General features: G+C 33.9%; 1 protein-coding gene and 1 long non-coding RNA gene across 2 annotated transcripts in view; both read right to left on the bottom strand.

Moving 5' to 3' along the window:
- LOC149419537 (sodium-independent sulfate anion transporter-like) overlaps positions 1-3,322 on the bottom strand; it is a 54,977-nt gene extending 51,655 nt beyond the window's left edge. The window contains exon 1 of the mRNA XM_089637872.1: positions 2,499-3,322. Within this exon, the coding sequence (XP_089493998.1) occupies positions 2,499-2,958 (460 nt within the window). The 5' untranslated portion in view covers positions 2,959-3,322. The remainder of the gene's footprint in view (positions 1-2,498) is intronic.
- A 7,550-nt stretch (positions 3,323-10,872) lies between these two features.
- On the bottom strand, positions 10,873-13,918 carry LOC149419538 (uncharacterized). Its single transcript, XR_016302883.1, has 2 exons — positions 13,500-13,918; positions 10,873-13,310 (listed from the first exon to the last, which is right to left on the bottom strand). It is a non-coding gene; the product is annotated as an uncharacterized LOC149419538 (long non-coding RNA).
- Between the last annotated feature and the right edge of the window lie 9,229 nt (positions 13,919-23,147).

Genomic DNA, 23,147 nt, shown 5'->3' on the forward strand with positions numbered 1-23,147 from the left:
ATAGATTTTTTTTCAGAATATCTCTGGCGTCTAATTTGAAATGCTTGCTGGCTAACTAATAAATTGGATCCTATGTTATTTACGGTTGTTAAATTGTTTCGTGTGTAATAAATAAACATGTCAACATCTAAGATCCAAAACCCTCGTTGATACGCAAGAACCCGTTGTTGAATTTGAATTATTATTTATCTCCTATTCTAAAAATATTCCATTACTTATAATATTTCATACAACATATTACCGGCAAGCTAGTTATTTATGAACACGTTTAAAAACAGGTTTCCGGAATATTTATTTTTAACAAAGGGATTCCAAAAACCCTGGAAAACCTGCTGGCTAACGACAGAACTTCCTAAAACAACTAGAACCATGAATCAATTGGGTTTGTTTGGCCTCTGGTTAAGTGGTTACAATTTACGATACATGGATACAAATCCGGAGATCGCAGGTTAAAATTCAGGTAAATTCAAGTAAATTTTCTTGGAAAAATGTATCTTATTTCACAATAAACTAAGACAGGCCAAGATGCCAAACAAAATGTCTGTAACCAAGTGGGTCTTCCGACGACCCCATGCATTTCTCTGTCTTATGGGCTTTTAAACTACAGAAATCCCAATATTCAGTCAATTATTAATGGTAACTTATATGTAAAATACTAAAATGATATGTCAGGTATTTAAGCTAATATAAGGAGGATAGTAATTTTGGGTACTACCTACTCCCCCACTTGGCTGCGGGATAGTTAAAAATGATATATAGTACTACTTGCAGATCGTTCCATAGTGGTAGATACTATCAGTATCACCCTGGTGAAAAACCACATTTAAGAATAGAAAAGTTGCTTGAAATGGCTTTAGCCGTGTCTGATGACTCTTCCCCTTCCCCATATCTTTTTCCTCCGCACTACCATCAGCCTCACAACATACCTCAATAATTTGGGATGTAATAGTGTGTCCAGATGATTGGGAGCAGTTGGGACTCTTGTTTGATACTCACACAAAAGATAACCTACGACATAAATGTCACACGAAGTAAACGAACAATTCACTACGGAACTATATCCTATTCCCACGACCACGTTATTATAAAATCGACTGAAAGCTGAATTAGATATTATTTATATTCATCATACCTAATACGTATTTACAAATAAATAATCGGCTGTATTGTGTTTTGTTCTTCACGTTTCGTTTTCGCAATATAGTTTTATTTACATAAAGATAAAGTAAACTGTCTGTACTCCTTTTATGCAGCTAGTACACGTTGGCCCAACGTGTACCGTACCACTTGGCATATGCTCGCGTTGGACATTGTCGTTTTTCGTGCCCTCATCAAAGGGTCTTGGCGCCAACAGCTTTCACACGTTGGCCTCGTATTTAGTTCGTAGTAGGTACTCAGCGAAGACAGTAGTGTTAATTATTGGTTATTTATTATATACGTTTAAGAGTTACGATGATTAATAATTAAACGTGCTGCACAAATAAATTTCCGCGGCTGCTATAGTTTACAAATCACTAGATATCAAATGGCCAATATTAGTATTTTCATTACTCTTTTTATTGTCGAGAAAAATTACGACATGAAGGTATTTTTATGTTGACAAATAAATTTTATAACGATTTAAAATGTCATGCCATTTTCGATATGCCGCCTAAACGTCAAGATCGTTTTTATTATTTTATTATATGTATATGAATTCGGCGGCATTGACGTTTTTGTGACGTTTCTATGTGATAATGACATTGTAGCCAGTTGGAACCGTTTCAGAATGTGAGATTTTAGATCGTCTTTGAAAATCAATAATTATGAATGAAAATATTGTATACATATTACACATTTTAAGTAGTTTCAGTTTGGCCGTTCGCCGCACGGGATTCCTGTAAACTTCATACAATAATCGAAATTTCGAAAAAATATAAAAATAGTTTTCAGCTACAACAACACCAATAATTCCCCTTTTTGTAATATTGGCTCTCTAGTACACCCAAAAGTCACGAACCGCCACTGATTTTAAGTATTTACAAAAAAATAAACTATAAATCTTCAACACATTTTTAACGGTGTTCATAGATTGTGAAAATACTCCATTGGCCAAAGTTATGGTGCCAACGTTGGCATTAGGTACATCTGTTTATGCCGAAATTGGTGAAATGACTCTTCGTTTCAACTAATACATACAAGGAACAACTATTTACGCAAGGGGAGACGGAAGAACGTGCCCAAACTAGGTTATTAGGTTTTTAGTTTGGGTTGTTTAAATAATTTGTACGTATTTATTCAGACTGAAGAGGAATCTTTCGGCAAACGTGACATCATACTAATAAGAATCAAAAAGGCCGTCAAAGCACGGAAAATTTTGAACTTTGCCTAAAAAAATTTAACTTTAATGCATCCATTTCGACGTAATTCCGTTTCTTGCAGTAATCAAAGTGTTATTTATAATTTGTACGTATTAAATTTTACCAAAGATAATTCAGTGAAGATGAAAGAAGACTTACTTGTTCCATAGCCATTATTAAGGCATCCGTCCATGCAAATAGACTTCTGGTACACGTTTGGTATGGATCCACTGACGCAGCTCTGGGTGTGTGTGACGAAGCAATTGCCCCCGATCTTCCCGCAGACACTATCCTTGGAAGCCTTGAAGCAGCAGGTATTCACCAGACCGATGTTATCTGCACCGTTAGCGGGATGAGTCCATCCTCCCAGCGCCACTTTCTCACAGGAACATTTATCAAAACTCTCCAAAATTCCAGATTCCAAATTATTTTTATTCACAATTCCACATTCCAGTTGATTTCCTTCCAGTTTCTTTACGATTCCGTTGATATCAGGGGTTTCAGAACTGTCAAAGTTCTTCTGGGCGAACTTATCGCTCGTATTTTCCAGGTAATTCGGGTTAACAACAACTTGTTGATCTTCTGGTGTAGCGGTATCATTGAGCTTATATTTCGCCATGATAATTCAATGAATTCTTGAATAGATCGCGAAAAAAGTCTTCCGATAAAAGAATAAAAACAGTCACAGCAGTAATTAACACTGAAAACACGATATTCCTGAAATATTTCAATGTTTTGAAAGTCACTTTCAACTGGTTTTAATCACGTTAAATGTTTTTACGTATAAATACATATATTTAAATGACAGTAAAATGTCAATAAAGCAAACATTAAATACCACGCACACGATTTTAACAGAATGTATTATTAATATTTTCTTCGTGAATTTATGCGATCGAATAACGAAAATACTCGTAGGTTCTTTGTGCCGCGCGAAATATACGTGCGTCCAACACGAACTCTCGGCACCTTCTGAAATCCAATTCTGACTGAAGCAGAAGCATTGAAGTAGGTACGGCTATAACCGAACGCGTAACGGATAACGAGTAACGAACAACGACTAACGACAGTTATTCAGTCCCTCAAAAGTAACGAAAGATCGTTGCAGTACAGAAGTTCAATGCGAACTGGCGATTACTGATTACCAGTCATTACTGAAGATTACTTGAATTCCGCCTCGCCGGTGACGTGTGGCTGGGTGAATCTTTATTCCCAAGGTTCTGTCTGCATAATAATTCACTAATGATCGTTTTGAGGAATGCGTTTTTATTAAATAGCAATATATATTATTATTGCATCACCTTGCTCTGCAATTAATCACAAAATTTTGTAAAGTTTCCATTTGGAAACAACAGAAATAAAAACAATATCTGCCGTAAATATCCAATTCATTCAAATAAGGTAATTTTGATACGTTTCCGCATAATATAATTGATTCGGGCGATATTGGTAATTTAATATAAACAAATATGTTTAGTTCTAACATTTTCTGTATTTTTTTAAGTGCATTCGTATTTTTTAATCTTTTGCAATTTTCAGAAAACTGATGAATTAAAATTAACTCAAAAATGTCTGGAAATTCTAGTATTCGCCCCAATTTTTAGCTAGCAATATCGATTTCATTGTGAGCTATGGAGATTTGAAATTTTTCTTCGACAGTAAAAAACAAGTTAAAATGACAATTCAACACACCTTTAACAAGTGATATAATGTCATGAAAAGCGATGAAACTTTTGAAACGTGTGCTGAATTGTCATTGTGTAGAGTTATCATGGAACCTTACCAGCCAGTGAAGGTTACTACGTCGTAATGACGTTGTAGCCAGTTGGAACAATTTCAGAATGTTCTTCAATTAGGCTTCATAAATATTAGCATAATTGACTTCCAAGCAGCTGATCGGGGTTAGATTCATATATATTTATCATTGTATATATTGGAGTAGAAATTCAACAACATATGTTTTACACTATTACTTATTATTACCTAATTTTATATACAATGTAACAATGTTATAAGTTAAATAATAAAAAATAAAAAAAAATATATATATATATTTTTAAGTAAAACATTTCAATGATAGCCATTTTCTATGAAAACGTTTGTTTGTTTGATAACGTTTTTACAAATATATTGCTACCAATATTTTTGCGATATACTCACATTTAAATTACCTATGTGCTAATATTTTTTGTAACACATTTTACTGTTATTATCATACATCGTGACAGCGTGGATGAAATACAGTGCATGTGACAGAGTCACACGGATAATTTCAGTCCCTTGCATTTACGTTGTAGAACCGTTCTATTGCAAATTGCTTCCGTGTTAGACCGCCCCACAGAGGTCCGCCCGAAGACGCCAGCGGGACATCGGGTAAAATTCCGTATTCTTGGAATACTTCCAGTAATAGGTGACTCTTCACTACCAGGAATATTTTTTAGGAAATTCTTAAGTAACCAGCCCATTAACTACAAGTGCCCTCATCCGATCAATGTAATTGTTTTAAATTGCCTTAAATTAAATTTATATTAATGGATTATTATACTGAACGCCTGCGCGGCCTTTTTCATACTAACCTTTAATTTGGATTTTAGGCCAAAATACTTAACCAAACTACACAATTATTTTGCAAGTATCTAATACGGATATGTGCTACTTTATTTGTTTGTGTTTTAAATTATAAAGTACAGAGGATTAAAGAATTTTGTTTTTCATGTTTTCAGAGGCAACTTTGGCAATTATTTGTGATTTAATGGATATTATTTAAAAAAAAATCTCTCTGCAATTTTTTTTTATTTTTTTATATTAACTCCACACAAGAGGCCCTGAAGAAAATAATTTCCCTCAGGGCCTATGCCATCTTTGGGGATGCTGTGTGGAGGGTCTTTTTGTGGAGAGGAAGGAGTGAACATGGGTCTTGAAGAGTCCCATGTTGTAGGAGGGAGGAAACACAGAGGCCGGCAGTTAATATGATGAAATAAAAAATAAATATTATTTAAAAAAGTATTTTCATAGGCGTAAATTCAAATTACAAACGACCGATTTATATTTATTTATTATTTAAATAAACTAAAATTACCACCCAAAGAAACAACTATTTTAAGATGTTTTATTGCGTTTTTTTATTTTATTGAAACACTAGGTAGGGTAAAATTATTTTTTTAACAATTTCAATTGACTCACAAAAGAATACCAAAGTTTCTCCTAAAATCACCCAAAAATTAATTATTTAATGTCCTTTATAAAACACAAATAAATATAGTCGCACATATCCGTAGGTACTAGATATTTGCTATTACCTTTGATTAAAAAAATAATTTTTCAGTTTGGTTAAGTATTTTCGCCCACAAAACTTTTAAGCTAACATTTTAAATATTTCTGATGAACGTGTAACTAAAATCTCAAATGTTTCTAGAGGGATCCCTACGGATGTAAGTTATTTACATTTAAGATTAATAAAAATCAGGACCTTACCATTAAAATATTTTATATAAAACGGTTTTAGAATTAAAAATTAGCGGTAAGCACCATTTTTATTTTTCTAAACTATGAATTAGTTACTTCCGGAGGGATCCCTTTAGAATCAGAAATAATAAAAATATACCCCACGGAAAGATAGATTTTCTAGGCCTGCAAGGGTTAAGTCCACCGTAAGTCCGTCAGTGTAAGTTAGGGGTTATATTTGTATACAAGCACACACAATGTATTTTTTGATAATTGTAGTGATTTATTTTTGGGGTATTATGCCGTGTTGCGCTACCTTCTTCTTTAGCCAACGTTTCGGGCAGTTTAAAAAGGGGGACCGCAAAATGGGATAATATCCCATTAATAAATCACTACAATACTTTTGGTGGTGAAAATCTCAAATCATATCTATTTTTGACATGTTTAATTTGTACCCTGATAATGCTTGTTATAAGTATTTTGTTTCAGAAAACATTAGTGTTCTAACATGACGCACGAATCATCAACATTACGATATAAATTGTTTAGTGTTAGAGTTAGTTATGTTTTAATTTGTACGAAAGTGTATAATGTATTATAATTTAATGACTAGGGAAACACGCTTCCGCATGGTGTATGAAAAGAACTACAGATCAAGGCTTTAAAATATACGAAACGGATGTAAATTATCCATTTATTTATGAGAATAATGTTTTTATAATAATAATAAAATTGTTTATTTTTTACGTATAAACGTTTACACCTAAGTGTTTCTATAGATCACCAATTTGAGCCACTGTGCGATGCGTATTACATTAGTAAATGTCGAAGCATGGCTTATATTAGTGATATTGTGAGCAATTTTATATTAGTGATATGGAGTATAAGCTATATTTTTATAGTAAAGAATATTGACAGAACTGAATTGATAATGAGCAATGGGGAATGGCAATGATACAAAATTCGGTACAACGCTCTAAACTGGAGACCGGAAAAATACCTCCGGGAAGACTGTAACAGGTAATTTTGTTTATTGGAAATCCCTCCTGTGAATCGATTGGAATATTCGTATGGAATTATTGAATTTCCCCGATTGATGATTTGAACGATCAGTTCAAGACAGTATTAATAGAATTTCTCAAAATATTATATTGAAATATATGAAACTGCTTACTGTGATTTAAAGGCAATGAATCCACATAGATTTCACTGTCTGTCACATAATTTTAGGTTATATAAATTCGGAACATTATGGCGAGCGATCGTTCAAAGCGTTTCTGCAAACTTGACATAATTTCCATATACCTACAAGAACTAGTCGATCCAAAATTCTTTTTAAGTGCAACAACAATATCAGGACTGAGTCATTTAGATACTCCCTTATACCTGTATTTCATGCAGTTGGCAATGTTTTCTCAGAAGTAGTAGGTGTATTCAACTGCACGGAATATAGTTATAAGAAGGCTATAATTACATAACTCAATCACAATAATCAATGTTAGACATGATAATATTCTTCTGCGTGGGTTCTATAAAATATTTTACTACATCAAAACAATTTACTATAGATATCTTATAGTGTTAGCTATCATAATTATTATTATATTACATTTTTTAAATTTGTTATCCAAAAGTATCATTAAATTGCTGACAGCCCTGAATTATTAAATCCAATTTGCGATACCTGCCCAGCTATTCCAAGTAGAATTGATTTTGAAGGTAACAATAAACTCACCACTAATTACTCTATTATAATATTTTGCTAGATTATAAATTTCAACAAATCACTTATTCTGTTCAAATAAAAAAAAATATTCTCTGTTATTATAACATTCTATACCTGTCGAGGTATGAGGTGCTTATGATAATAGAACTCATACCTCGACATAATATGTCAGGTCTTATATAAACCTAGTATTCATTCAACTATAGCTATATAACTATAGCGATTACACTAGAAGATATTTCTTTTAATTATGTATTGTCTCACTGGACTCCTATTAACAACTGTATTACTTATAAAAATATTTTTGTGTACAGATTACTTGTGCTGTAATATATAATATATTACTAATATTCTCCTGTGTACCACTGTATTCTTATAATCCGATGTATCATTCTATTGTAAAGGTCATTTTATGGCGTTTAAATAACTAAATAAATAAATAATATGCCAAAAATTACTCAAGTGGTTAGTCTGTCTAAATAGGTGATACCTAAGTCTTTATGGCTAGTCCAATAAATGCATTACCATTTATCAAGTAAATTATAAAAAATTAAGTATTTACTTAAGGCGAAGCTTAATGCCAAATCACTATTTTGAATAATCTTTATAACGAATTGGTGTACATTATGAATACATAATAATATGCTTTAGATAAATTGAACAAATAAATATATAAATTACTCAATAAAAAATATAAATGCAACTGCTAAAAAAAATTTTTTTTCAATAGTAATGTATGAACGTATAGAGGAAACAACTTAAAAAATACAGTATTATAGCTCAGATTATCTGTGATAGTTTCACTTGATTAACTTTTTTTGCTTTCTTATAAAATTATTAATTTACAAAATAAATAAAAAAACAGTTGAAATCAAACGTTTCTAGACTCCGTTTGTCAAGCGATTTTAATGCCTATTACCTACGATATAAGGTATACCAAGAATATACACATTTTTGGCTTGTGGCTTCCTCTTAATTTGCTCGCTGTTATGTTAGATGATTTCAGCAGATCAATTATATTGATCTCATCACCGAAACCCTGACCTTCCCCAGTAGAAAATGTGCCACTTTTGAAAAATGGCTGAATCCATTATTTAATTTGCGATAGAGTCATAAAATTCGTTTACAATTTCCGCAGTACAGTATTCACAAGTGACAATAGATACATTGTGCTCTGTGGAGCACGACAATTCTATCAAATAGTGTTGTTATAAAGGCACTGTCGGTCGTTCACATATCATTGGCTTTAGGATAATTATTACGAGTCCTTCGCTAGAAGGAAGAAATCCACTGCATTTTGGTTCTAAAGAGTATTCCTACTACATTAAAAGGATACCATGTGATTGTGGCATTCCCAGTTTGAGGAATTTTGTGACGTTTAGGGGAGGGGAAGAAGATGAGAAGGATTAATGTTAGCTTATGAGACGTTTTTCTGATGTAGTAAGTAGACATAGCCCTAGTCATTTATTTCAGGGAACTTAACCCTTTCAGTCCCAGTGTTAATTCAAATTAACATGACCTTTGTGATTTTTTTTACCGTAACGGTAGCGATTTAGAAAAACCATGTTTTAGGTTTCTTATAACTTGTATTCTTTTCTGTGTCGTCTATTTTTTCCGCTCGGTTGAAATCCTTATTCCCGCCACAACAACGATAAATATTTTGACATCTGCTGATTGTGAGTTTCATCGAATTTCTGCCGTCATTGATTACTTAATTTAAGGCGAGATATCAATATTTTATACTCGAATTACAAATATTTTAACGCATTAAGATGTGTTCTATAATAATAACATCAGTTCAATTCACCTATCACAGTAATTTCTCAGAATATTGTAAATGAATTTCAATGTTCATTCAAATTAACACTGGTAGTGACGGACATGTTTTCGACTAGTATGGAAAATTTTGAAAGATTTATTATTCTTCATTATTTCTTTATTTCTGAATGAATTTTAGTTTAAATGTTATTTGTTTGTACCTTAGAGGTTATCACTTCATTGTAAATGTGCATTTTTGACATGAAACAGTTATTTGTATTACTTTTGTGTTATGTTTATTTACCTTTCTATTTAAAAAATACCCTCTGACGCCCAATGTTAATCCAAATTAACATATAAAAAATTAAAAAAAAAAAAAATTAATTACCAAAAATTTTCAAATAATTTTCTGAGGTATCAAGCATTACATATTTTATATATTTGGAAACAATAATGCGGGTGTGAAAGGGTTTAACGTTTCAATTCTGAATATTAGTCTCTCACACTAAGCCCGTCGTCCCACATAATATAAACATACCGAATGCTGCAAGACCCTGCGCAGAAAATTAATTTCGCTATAGTCAGGTAAAGGTCTGCAGCGCAGTTCAGTGTTGAACATTTCGGCGCAGGGTCTTACAGCATTTGATTTATCGTCGGTGCATACATAATATGAACAATGTAAGCTTTAGTACATTCTGAGATAATCGATAAAAACTGTTTAAAAAAATAACGAAACGGAAAACGAAAGTTCTATTTATGAACAAAGTAGGAAATATACATTTTATTCAGTAAAATAAAATGTTATTTGCAAATATTAATTATTTTGTATCAGAAAATCACATTTTAATGCGATTTTGCTCACATGGTTCATATTCTGTGCACGGTTTTCGTCACATTGTTCATTTTCAATAGCAGCTGTCAAAATATTTCATTCAAGTCTTGTGTTTAAAGTAGAGATTTAAAATGGGAGACTATTATCACAAAATATATTATGTGAATGTAGTGGTGTGCAAAGGATATGACATTTTGTTTTATTATTTATATCAATTTTTGTATAATATTTTGGAAAAGTATAAATTATGTGAATGAAACTTTTTATTTTAAGATTCCCAAGTTTTAACGACACACATCTTTGTCATCACAACATCCATATTTACACAGAAGAAAATCCATCTCTAAAATATCTTAAAGATAACTAACTAACTAACCATCACGCCGTTTCTCCGCAGGGGTAGGCAGAGAGGACGGACCGCCAAACAACTCGGTCTTGGCACACATTCCTTGTCTCGTTCACATTAATACAACGTCTCATACATGCTCTTCTATTATTCTGACTCTTGACATGGTCCGACTCAAGTATCTGATTCACTTGGTCGTGCCATGTCTTTCTTGGGCGTCCTCGCCTTCTTCTACCATTCACATTCTTAGAGCTCTGCTAATTAAAACTAGTAACCTCCTGACAAGTTCAGTGAGTGGACCATTGCTCTCATTTTTCACACTAGTTGTAGTAAGTTTATTCTTTAAGAATAAATTTAATAACTCGATAATATTAATAGCATAAAATCATACTTCAATGAAATACATAATAGTAAAATAAACACAATATTATATTTTTTAATGATGTTTTTATTGGAATATAATTACTAAAAAAGAGGAAACATAATTCACACTTAAATTATTTGTTTTTTCTCCCACAATTCTACACATAAGTTAGAGAATCATAAAATGGGTGATGATCCTTATCTATTACCAGTTTTAACTCTTGCAAATGCCTGAATTTAGAATCTGATAAAGCAAGGGGTTTGGTGTATAGAGGCAATGGGGGAACATAGCCAGTCTTGCGGCGTTGGAGCAATTCCAGCCAATCCTTCGACTGGTCTAATTTATAGAGGATATCCCCCGACGATAAGTATTTAAGAGCCCTCAAATCTGTGACAACGGGATCCCCTACTTTCTTTCCCGGTCTCAAAGATGTTAGGTTTGTATTCAATGATTCGTAATTTAAAAAAAAGTCGAAGTGGACATTTTTTATATTGTATGGCTGTTTGGGTCGAGCCATTTGCATGCGAGATAAATAATCACTTGGAGAATATATTGGTGGCTTGAAGTAATGCTCCAGCACCGAATGGACATTGTCGGCTTCCATCATAGTATGGCCCTTCTCCAGAAAAATTTGATCTATTGTGACTGACGACCTTTTAGAGTAATCACTCAATGCACTTGCCAGTATTCTGTTCCGATTTTGGTAATTGCAACCATCGGAAATAAGGATGACATTCTTATACTGTAGGGGTAAGCTCTCCAGGTAGTTGATTATACAACTTGTGAATTCATTCGCGGTCACACCTCCATCTGCTTCATGCCACGTGTAGAGAGTGACATCTGCATTGTTTAGGACGTATAATGTGATGTTGTGGAGTTGAAGTTTCTGCTTGTAGTATACAGCAGACGCTAGTAATTTGGGACATAACAGTACACTCTGCAAGTCCATAGTGACAACTAATGTAGTCTCACTGGCAGATTCTTTTGCTGCATTCTTAGCAATTTTCGCTTGATCCTTGCGTATAATATGCTGCTCATAAACTTCTCCTCCAATAGTACCGCATTTAAAACCCACACAAATATCACATTGATCTTTGCGTGGGTGGTGAATGGAAACCTTTTCAGCTTTTAAAACGTCACTGAATAAGTTTCTGTTGACTTTTGGCACATTATTTTCAGTGCACCAAATACTGAAGACTGAAAGCATGTGTTGCTTCGATAAAAAGAACGATTCCACATATCGTCTATTTGTTTGTGATCTGCAGTAGTGACTCGGAACAACTGGCAGAAGATTAAGCCATTTTTTAATACTATCCACTGCTTTAGTATGCTTGGCAACTTTTTTACTTACAGTGTTAGGGGATACGTTATCCTCGTCATTGACAACTTGATTATGATAGCTCCACCTCCTGAAAGTGCTTTTTGTAATGCTCAACGTATTCATAAACATTTTGTGACACACCTTATATTTATCCCCGTCCTTGGTAAACAGATATACATCACGTCCTTGTGTCTTTTTCGTGCAATCTGCGCTTTCACGACGACGCTGTCTTATAGCACGTACTGCTACAAAGCCCAGGAAATAAGCTCTCTTCTCCGACCAAGTTTTCAATTTCCAAAAACTGTTGAATGTGTGCAGGCGATCCTCTTCCGTTATTTTATGACAATAAAAAGAATTTTTAAGTGCAAATTTGGGTTGTTCGTGTTCACATCTTATTCCCATAGACTTTGCTGACTTCAATTGGCTTTGCTCATATTTCCCGCAATGCTTTTTATATCCGACATACTCTTTGCCCAAGACTCTACATCTCTTATTTTTTTTAATCTTCTGAACAAGTGAATCAGAATCTAATGGTAAAGAAACATTTGTATTATCATTTTCTGGGATCCACTCTCCAGTTAATTCACACAGACTTTTGTCTCCAGAGATAACATCGTTCCGTGTGGAGCCAATGTTATTCGACAGGTTTGGAATAAATTCTCCAGTCACAGGACATAACATCATGTTGTCATACATTTGATTGACTGGTTCAAGATCTTCAACATCCATTTGATTGACTGGTTCAAGATCTCCAACATCCATAACCTCTGATACAGAACTACGTATCGTACTTAAACGTACAATCTCCCTCGTGCGGTTTCGGTACATTCTGGAACAAAATCAAAATTAAATACATAATTCAACATCTTTCCTGCTACAGTACTAGTACAGTAATAAAAATATGAACTCACATAAAAATTTTTGAACTTGTCAGCAAACTACAGTGATTTCTCTACACGTTTCTCTTATTATAGTCAAAGATATATTTATCTGTAAAAGAAGATACACAGATTGAAATATACATTACATAGTACGCACAAATATGACAACAATATAGTAAAATATAGTTAAAAGACAGACAAATACTTACAGATGCCAGTCAGATGATAATGACATGTAATGCTTAGAATAATCATGTATTTCTCTTATTTTTGAGTTAAATTTTAGTATTAAACTTTCCCTGAAACATAAAAACAAAATAACTTTAATATTTTTCCACATTGTGTCAAAATTCGAAGTTTATCACAACACTGGACTCAAATTATTGACGCTTCAAAGGGCAGCCATTTTTCATAAATCCTCGGATGACATTTTGTTACTGTTTTTAGGAAAATACGTGAAATTTATAAAATAAAACATAATAACTTACCGCTACTTTATAAACCAAATGGCCACGAACCGTCAAACAATAATATTATGTCGGATTTATTTATTTATTCACTTCAAAAACAGCTAGAGCGTGTACAAGGTAGAAAATATGCGGGAACAACTTGACAACTGTCAGTGTAATCATAGATGTAGAATATGAACAATGTGACCATAGATGCGGAAAAAAGCGCACATTTAATATGAACCATGTAAAATAAGTTCACATGGTTCTTATTGAGATGCAAAATTTTGACTGCCTGCACATGATTCGTTTTCTATCTCCATAAATATTGGTTATTAGGACATGGTTCATATTGTAGAAGGTGGAGAAAAAAAAACTAAAAAAAACTGTATATTTAGTTCATTTTCGTCAAAAACGTTACATTGTTCATATTATGTATGCACCGACGTTATGTCGATTGCTTACCGACCCGTGGGACGACGGGCTCACTAGGATGAAACATATTTTTAATTTTTTACAATTATTTTTATGATATTAGGGTGGTAGTTATAACCTTGTTTCGCATTTTTAAACATAGTTTTGGCTTATTTGAATAGGACGTTTTGTCTTTAGTTTTTTTACAGTCAATAGAAATTTCAGCCATCAATAACTCATGATGTAAGTTACATTTGTGCTGAAATAAATTTCAGATAGTAAAGCTTGCGCACATTCAGAGCTCACCGTTCGAGAATATGTATTGCTTCATTTATATTTTATTTTTACACAATAATATAATATGTAATGTTCAATGATTAATTTACCATTTTAGTGAAACTTGATAATAATATCGCTCGCGGCATAGCGGTGACAGGCTTGCCTCTCCGCATCAAGGTCACCATTTCGATACCCGTAGAAGTGTGACTAATATTCTAGATACTCTCCGTAACGCCCTAGTGAAAGTCTACAGTTCAGAATCGAAACATTGCTTAAAATGGCTTTAGCCATGTTAATGGCCAGGCATTTCCCAACGTTCCTCTTCTCTTTCCTTCCCTTCCCCACTCCCTTCCACCTCTCAAATACACAATTAACTCCTCAGGCTATTTTGTTTGGTTCGGGGAACAATCACCTATGGAAATTAAATTTAATTAATTCGGAGCAGCTCATATGGTCTCATAGAAATCGTTTTGTATCGCTTACCGTCATAGTGAGACATATGTTAAATAGCGAAAACACCAAGCTTTATATTCAAATATAGAAGTTAACCACAGAATAATTAGTAGTCTATTTGTTCGCTTTTCGGAACAGCTCATATGGTCTCATAAAAATCGTTGTGTCCCTTACCGTCATAGTTAGACATATGTTAGAAAGAGAAAACACCAAGCTTTATATTCAAATATCGAATCACAGAATAATTAAACGTACACCTCTATGAAACCAAATCTTACGACCGCTATTTGAGAAAAATTTATGAATCTCTGAATTTTTTATTAATAATTTTTATATGAATAGACAACAAAATGAGACAGCAGTAATGTTTTTAATACATTTATTCAATAAAATATGTGTTTTATTTTGTTGTCAGTAATTTTAGTTCAGTATTTAGACGAAAAAACATAAGGTGAGCCATTTTTAAAAGTTTTAAAGTTTGATTTCAAAATTTGGTTTTTTGTTTTTGGTTTTTATAATAAATTTTTAAAGCGAAATTCATTAAATATCAATTTCAAAAACAGTTAGGTATTCGGATTCTGTTGGGAAGCAGAAATACACACAAATTCTCAGAATTTCTGACTGTTTAATTTCGGTTGTCTCCTTATTGTACCTTTATAAAATGTCTGCTCAGAAAATTCTCATTTCTGAGCACAAACTGCCTCCTGTTTTATATTATGTTTTAGTTTTAATATTCGTGTTTTGTGCTGTCCTGCTGTTATTGTTATTCTAAGTTTTGTCATCACTTTGTATAAACAGTGTATTTAGTGTTATAATATTAGATCTGTATTGGGTAAGGCACACTGTAGGAATAATTTTAAGAACCACTAATACTGAATTACCATTTTTTTAAGTTTGTTATACGAGTAGTTAAGCGCACTTGAAGTGAAATGACACTAAACTGCGCTATATAGATTCCATATTATTATTATTATCAGGCCTGAATAGTTAATTGAGGACGCCATACTTCTAATAACTGGCTCTGAATAACTGCGACTCTTATACTGTATTTAATTTTTTTAAATATGTAATATGCGTACCAAAAATCCAACACACGTTATAAGAAGTAACTTAACTCCAGAATATACTTCACAATTTTAGTTAATCAATTTTTACCACATCGATTCAGAAGTGTTGGAAAATCTGACGGAAGCGACAAATTCTTTACAGGAAAAGGTAGTTTAATGAACACCGTCTCGCTAATTACGTACAGCTGAGCCTTAGTTAAATAATTAAGGTGTGTACTGTGTATTGTCATTGACCATGAATTTTATTGTCATCTACTCCGGGGTTTTCTTTTAACTTTATATTGTACGTTCAACTTTGGTTGACTTTCACGTGAAAACATTCACACACATTATCTATCATCTGCTATTATATTCAGACTTCCACGACTTCTTTTTCCATATATTACTTCTTTCATACGCATATTTATTTCTCATGATATTTATATTACTTCCATATATTACTCCTTTCATACGCATATTTAATTCTAATGACACAATATTACTTCCATATATTACTCCTTTCATACGCATAATTAATTCTAATGACACTATATTACTTCTATATGTTACTTCTTTCATACGCATATTTAATTCTCATGACACTATTTTTACCGTCCCTTTGCTCTACAATCCAAACCATCCACGTGTCCATTTTTAATTCTTATTTATGAGACGGAATTCTTATTTTACCATAAATCATAGATTATTCAATTCAATTTGCATCGATCATTTCTCAAAAGTATTTTAATAGTCAAATTTAAGCAAATAAAAAACATATCTATTGCTGATAAGTGAAAGATTATTAGGGTGTAACAGCTAGCAACACGCACCAGAAGAAATTTAACCGGTGACTCCTGACTCCTGAGCATATTTGGAGTAAAAAATGTAGATGTCATTTTGCTACCAGATGACAATTTTGTCAATTAGAAGAATTTTTTTTTCATCACTCGTCGCAACTGAGTAGTTGGGTTCAGCCTAGCAGGTCACGTGATATACACTCCGTCTCGTTCCAGCAGCACGGTAACAGATGAGAGAGAGCGCTTATCACGTGATCCTGTCGCGACGGGTAACAGTGGCGACGTGTGATACACGTATATTTTTTATTTGTAATTGAAACAAATATTATCGGACAGCAAAATGACATATTTTTGTTTTTTCGGGTACGTGCTGTTACGCCCCATATATGTACCTACTCGTATAAAGACGTCAGGATATCTAGCACGGTCGATAGATAAAGTTTTTATCAATAATGTCGGTAACTTGTCATCCGACCCGAGCATGACTGCAGATCGCAAACGAACAAACAACAGTTCACAAAAACTAAGTGTTCTTAATTTATTCGACATGATCTGTTGTTTTGATACTCAGCAATTAATGTTTTCCGGAAACGTATTTATGAATATTTTTTGATGATAACACTGCATATAGAATAAAGAATAACAGTGCCTTGAGGACGTTTATCGTTGACGGCGTTGGGGCGAATGTAAGTGAGACGGAGCGTTGGGCTATTTGGGCTAAATAATACATTTGTTGCCATTCAAATTTATATGGAAGACACTTCTATTGTTATTATTTATTCTATACATGTATCTTGTTCGTTGTATGGGTAGGTATTTATCAAAATAATCGTTAAAGCGAGTCTGATACGGTGCATTAAATGTTATATTTTATAAGTAATAAAAGGTAGATTACAGGTAATCTTTGTCAGACTAGACTAGTAACTAGACAGGCTGGATTCAAAGCCAAGGTAAGGGGAGCTATTACACTTATTACACAGAACACAGCTGTTGTTTCCTGATTATATAATGCCCAAGGCTCTATGGTTTCTACAGATATACGTGATCTGGTCTCACCTTTAAATAAACGTTACTTTTCTATTTGATATAGACTTTGATCACATTGTACTTTCAAATTTATGAACTGTATTATTGGCTCAACTTCTTTGTTGCAAACATCGATATAATAACAACATACCTTCTCATACCTAACGAGTAATTTCATAATCTCTAAACAGTCTAAAATAAAGTCGCTATCCGCCTCTGTCTGTTTATGCGCTCAGTTCTTCTAAACTATGCAACGGATTTTGTTAGCGTTTTCACTATCATTTAGATAATTTATTTCTGAAGGTGTACATATATAATACATGCATATTATACTTATAGAAAGTAGAGAAAAGTCGATGTTTATTCTAGAAATCATAACTTTACTCCAAATCATTCACAACCCCGAGCGACACCGGGTACACGTCGTAAATGCAACTTCCCCACAATTTAGAATACAGCACGAAGTTATCGGTCAAATCCCATTTTGTTAATTTTATCGGCCAACAGCAAGCCTAAAAGACCGCGTCACAAGATATAGAAATGAACTTTACATTCAATTAGGGAGGCGAGAATGGGTACCGTCGCCCCGCGAACTATTTATTGGACAACCAACTCCTCTGTTATAGGTCACCCGAGGTGGTTCGCTACGTTTGGTGACTTAGCAGTGGTGCCGGGGTTCATCGGGTGAGGTGTGTCCAGGTCTTGACGGCGTATCCACCTTCCCACCAGCTGCCTTGCGGGCCGGCTTGGGGAGACCCTTTGACTTCTCCAGCTGGTCTCAACCCTTCAACTTGCACTGCAGCGGGAGGGATAAACGTATACGTCCGTCACTCCTGGACACAATGAACCCTTGATTTCTACCCGCCCCTCATACCCTTTTCCCTCCCAGAAATTCCTCTCCCTCATTTTCTTAAAAAGACCCTCCACACAGCATCCCAAAGATGGCACAGGTCCTGAGGGATATTATTTTGTGTGGAGTAAATATAGTGCAACTTAAAAAAAATAATAAATTACCCTCTCTCGTTGTGGTCGATTTTATCATTATCCACCGAAACTCTCGCTTTAAAGTGATGGAATTTTTAGAGGGACGAGTTCGTCCCTCTAAAATTTCCGTTCTGAAAAAAGCGTTGCCATCATTATTAATAGGACCATCTTTTTCGGAACGGAAAGTTCCACGGCTTGCAGCCCAGTAGCTGTCAGTTTAAATCCTAGCGGGGACAAATAAAAACGCAATTTATTTTGGGTCAGTTAAAATCCTGGCGGGGCAAGTAAAAGCGCATTTATTTTGTTATAATTTTTGTCATTTTTAACCACAGAATAAATAAGAAAACTAGGAGTGCCTGCCATACAAATTTGAATGGAAACATATATTCTATTTAGCCCAGCGCTCCGTCTCACTTACACTCACCCGACAGCGGATATTTCCATCCCATTTGAATTTTGTAAACACAGTTTTATATTGAAAATTTAAGCTTCGATAAAGCAAATATTTAGATCACGATACATGCCCACAAGGCACTGTTTGTGTTATTCTTTATTTTATGGGTATTAACTACACAAAATAGAAACATAAAAACAATAATAAAATTACAATAAACTTAATAGTGAAAAAACAAACACATTATTTGAACGCAAAAAAACTGTAAACATACTTCTAACTTGAACAGACTATGAAATAATTAGAAAAACCTAATATTACGCCTGGGATTGAGATTAAGTGTAAAAGTAAAAAAAAAAAACATTTCAGTTTATTAAATTTTTTCAACCTCTGGAACACATCTTCAAGTGATATCAAATTAAAATAAAAATATACATCAATTCAAAAAGTATACAGGGTGTATCGGCACGTACCCGACAAACTTTAACCAGCTATTCCTTAGCATATTTCGAGTAAAAAATCTTATGTGCACTTTGCTGTCCGGTAACGTTTTTTTTTAATAAAAAATTTATTATTCATATTTTCACCACATGTCACCACTGTTTTATCCTTTGATAAAGTTTGAAAACCCATCTGGCAAATATTTTATTCTAATTCCGTTGAATAATGCACGTGTGTACCTATATTGGCGCACGTTTACAGTCACAACGAAATAGCACGGCACCATTCGTCTCATTTTTAACTATTATTATTTAGTGTGTGCGAAAGAGCGAAGACGCTTTTTGACACACTTGCTTATAACAGCTGTTTAACACGAAACGCAATGCCAATGACAGTGATGTAGTGTGGAAATTTTAAATTTTTTTGTTTTTAATTGAAAAAAAAATGCTACCGGACAGCAAAGTGCCCATAACATTTTTTACTCCAAATGTGCTAAGGAATAGCTGGTTAAAGTTTGTCGGGTTAGTGCCGATACACCCTGTATAAAATAACTGAAATAATTCTTTTTTCTATTGGTATTAGAAGTACAAATCAGAAAATTTACCGTAAGGATTTTTTTGTCATTTTAACTATCAAATAAAATAATTTTTCAAAAATATTTTTTTGTATTTTATTTAATCACCCAATAAAAGTATAAATTTGAAATTGCTCCATACTTAGAATAATAGAAATATAAAAAGTCCATAAAATAGTGATTTGTTAACATGTCAGTATGAATTTTATTTGTTTTATGTATTCTAGGCGGAAATGTATAATTGGCTGAATTTTTAGTATAATGTTAAAAATGATAACATTCAACCGTTGATTTCCCAGGGATTTATTAATTAATAAATAATTTAACAAAATAATACATATACTTCAGGGTAGCCTGATAAATCATCACAATGATAATTCATCACATCTTTAAAAAGTTATATAAAGTCATAGAAAGTGATGAAACACAAACTTTATTAACTGGGTTATGTAGGTTAGGTTAGGTTAGTTTTAAAAAAAAATTTCATCGTTTCTAATGACTTAAAGAGGCAGATATAGAAGTAGTATAAATAGGCGTACTGCTGTAGCTTGCTTGTATCCTCTCCTTCTTTCTCATAAACCACACATATAAAAGAAATAGAGATTACGACGGCAGGACCACACCATATGTATATTATAACATACAGGCAAAACTGCAACGGTTCACTTTGTTCTAATGCATCCAGCTTCAATAGGAAACTGCACTCACACAACTTCCATCACAGAATATACCGCAATAAACTGCATTGAATCTCTCGATGGCGCTGCGCGGTGTGGAAAGTTTTGACGAAATTCAGGGGTTCAAAACATTTTAACTCTTGACAGGCCAAAATGCTAAGCAAAACGTCTGTAACCAAGTGGGTCTTCCGACGACCCTGTGCATTTTTCTGTTTTATGGGCTTTTAAACTATAGAAATCCCAATTATTCAGTCAATTATTAATGGTAACTTATGTATTTGCAAAAGAATACGTAAAATACTAAAATGATATGTCAAGTATTTAAGCTAATATAAGGAGGATAGTAATTTTGGGTACTGCCTACTCCGCCACTTGGCTGCGGGATAGCTGAAGCTAAAATAATTAATTCATTATTCTCACTATGTTATCTTCGTGTATTTTTGCGTTTTGCAGAAGAGCTGCTTCATTTCAATAACTTCTTAAAAAATAATTTTTGATTGAGATTTATATGCGCTTCATGCTTTTGTAAAACAACGTTTAAAATATGTATGTAACTCGGAGAACAGGATTCTTGCTGCAGAGTCTCCATCATCTATCTTTGTCGAACGTCACAGCGGTGCTGCCAAGGTCTGTTATCTATGTGAGGATATTGTGTCAGCGCTTTATTAGCAGCAGAAACATACCTGAATGGATGACGAACCTCGTGCTGGCACTGTTGGTGGACGCGGTAGTCTCTCTCGCTGCAGCAGCTAGTCCAGTTTCTTCACCACCCAGGATTCTTGCTGCAGAGTCTCCATCTTCTATCTTCGTCGAACGTCACAGCGGTGCTGCCAAAGGCCAAAGTCTGTTATCGAAGTGAGGATATTGTGTCAGCGCTTTATTAGCAGCAGACACACACCTGGACGGATGATGAACCTCGTGCTGGTAATTTTGGTGGACGCGGTAGACTCTGCTGCAGACTCCATCTTCTATCTTTGTTGAACGTCACAGCGGTGCTGCCAAGGTCTGGTATCTATGTGAGGATATGGTGTCAGCGCTTTATTAGCAGCAGACACATACCTGGATGGATGACGAACCTCGTGTTGGCACTGTTGGTGGACTCTCTCGCTGCAGCAGCTGGTCCAGTTTCTTCACCACCTTGGATTCTTGCTGCGGAGTCTTCATCTTCATGTCACCTGTTCCTTTTCTTAATTTTACTTTACTTAACTTCACTTAATTTTGTAATATTTATATTTTTTGTAATACCTGCATCAACTGTAAAGCGCCCCTGAGGTGATATCTCACAAAAGCGGCGCTATAAAAATTGTCCAATATTATTATTATAAGAGACCTAAAGTTGAGATACTCAAACTGCTATAAATCTTAAATGTTTCATGATTTTCAACCCCTGGCTACTACAAAAACCACCCCTTTTAAAGTTTGTTTTTTTGTACGGCAAGATTGCCCTTGACCGGGTTTACCGAAATGCATAATACTCCACTGGGAGGTACTCGGAAGCTACAAGCTGAACTACGTAATAATCTGAAGTAATTTACAACCCTTGTGACAAGTTCCACCCTATTCACTTTGGTTTATTGTTTGGTTCTGGTTATTTATGAATAGAACCGAATAACAAAGCCGGTCTTTATTATTATTTCAAGTTTAGACTTGACGCAGTTACTAGAAAATATCTTTCAAAACAATTTATTGTGTACTGTAAATGGATGAAGATATTATGTACATATTGTACATTCATGTTTTTTTTTCTTTTCTATTTGCTCCATAGAAAGAGACGTTAGCGATTTACACAAAGGCATTTTGATTTAGATACCTACCAGTGGCGTTGAAAATCAATGCATGTTGGAATCTTTTCACTTTGAATCTTCCACCACAGCGATGTGCCAGTTTCCGAAACCCGAGGGTTTAAGTATCTTGGCAACTACCGCCATACATGTATGCGGAAGTTCGTACACAGGCAAATGTTGTCAACATTTCGTAAACTCGTCGGCGATCCCAGTCTCCACTCCCCATGACTAGTCCGACGTTTATTTAACAATGCATGTGCTGTACATTTAGATCGTTGGGAATAAAGCAGTCAACAAACTATGACAGGATATAAAAATTATAGCTACAGCAACAGTTTGACGCTGTGAGTGAGGTTTTGAAAGCATTTTAATTGCGAGAATTCAAAAATGATTAGTGGCGACACGCGATCTCAGTGGCGATGTGTATGGACTGTGCGCTACAAGTTGTTTGCAACGTGAGTACACAACTTGGGTATGGGATACTTGCGTATCCCTCCCTGTGGAAGAAAAGCCTTGAGTACATTAACAATAATCATAATTTATTTATTAATTTAAACGCCCTTATGGGCTTTTACATTATACATAATTTACTGCATAATGCAGTGACAACATAAGGTTTTTATTTTTAAAACATTAACATAAAAATAACATTTTTTTTAAGTTCACAACATATCTACAAGAAAACAACAGATATATCAATCGCTCATTAAATATGCTACATAAAAATGTCATTCAGGTATCTCTTGAACACAGGCAAACTTTCATTAAATATGTCGATATTTGCGGTGAATTTGTTTCCAAGTGTGTGAAAGCGAGAA

This window comes from Hesperophylax consimilis, chromosome 12 (genome assembly GCF_061612785.1).
Source record: "Hesperophylax consimilis isolate HC1 chromosome 12, BYU_Hcon_1.0, whole genome shotgun sequence".
Taxonomy (NCBI): domain Eukaryota; kingdom Metazoa; phylum Arthropoda; class Insecta; order Trichoptera; family Limnephilidae; genus Hesperophylax; species Hesperophylax consimilis.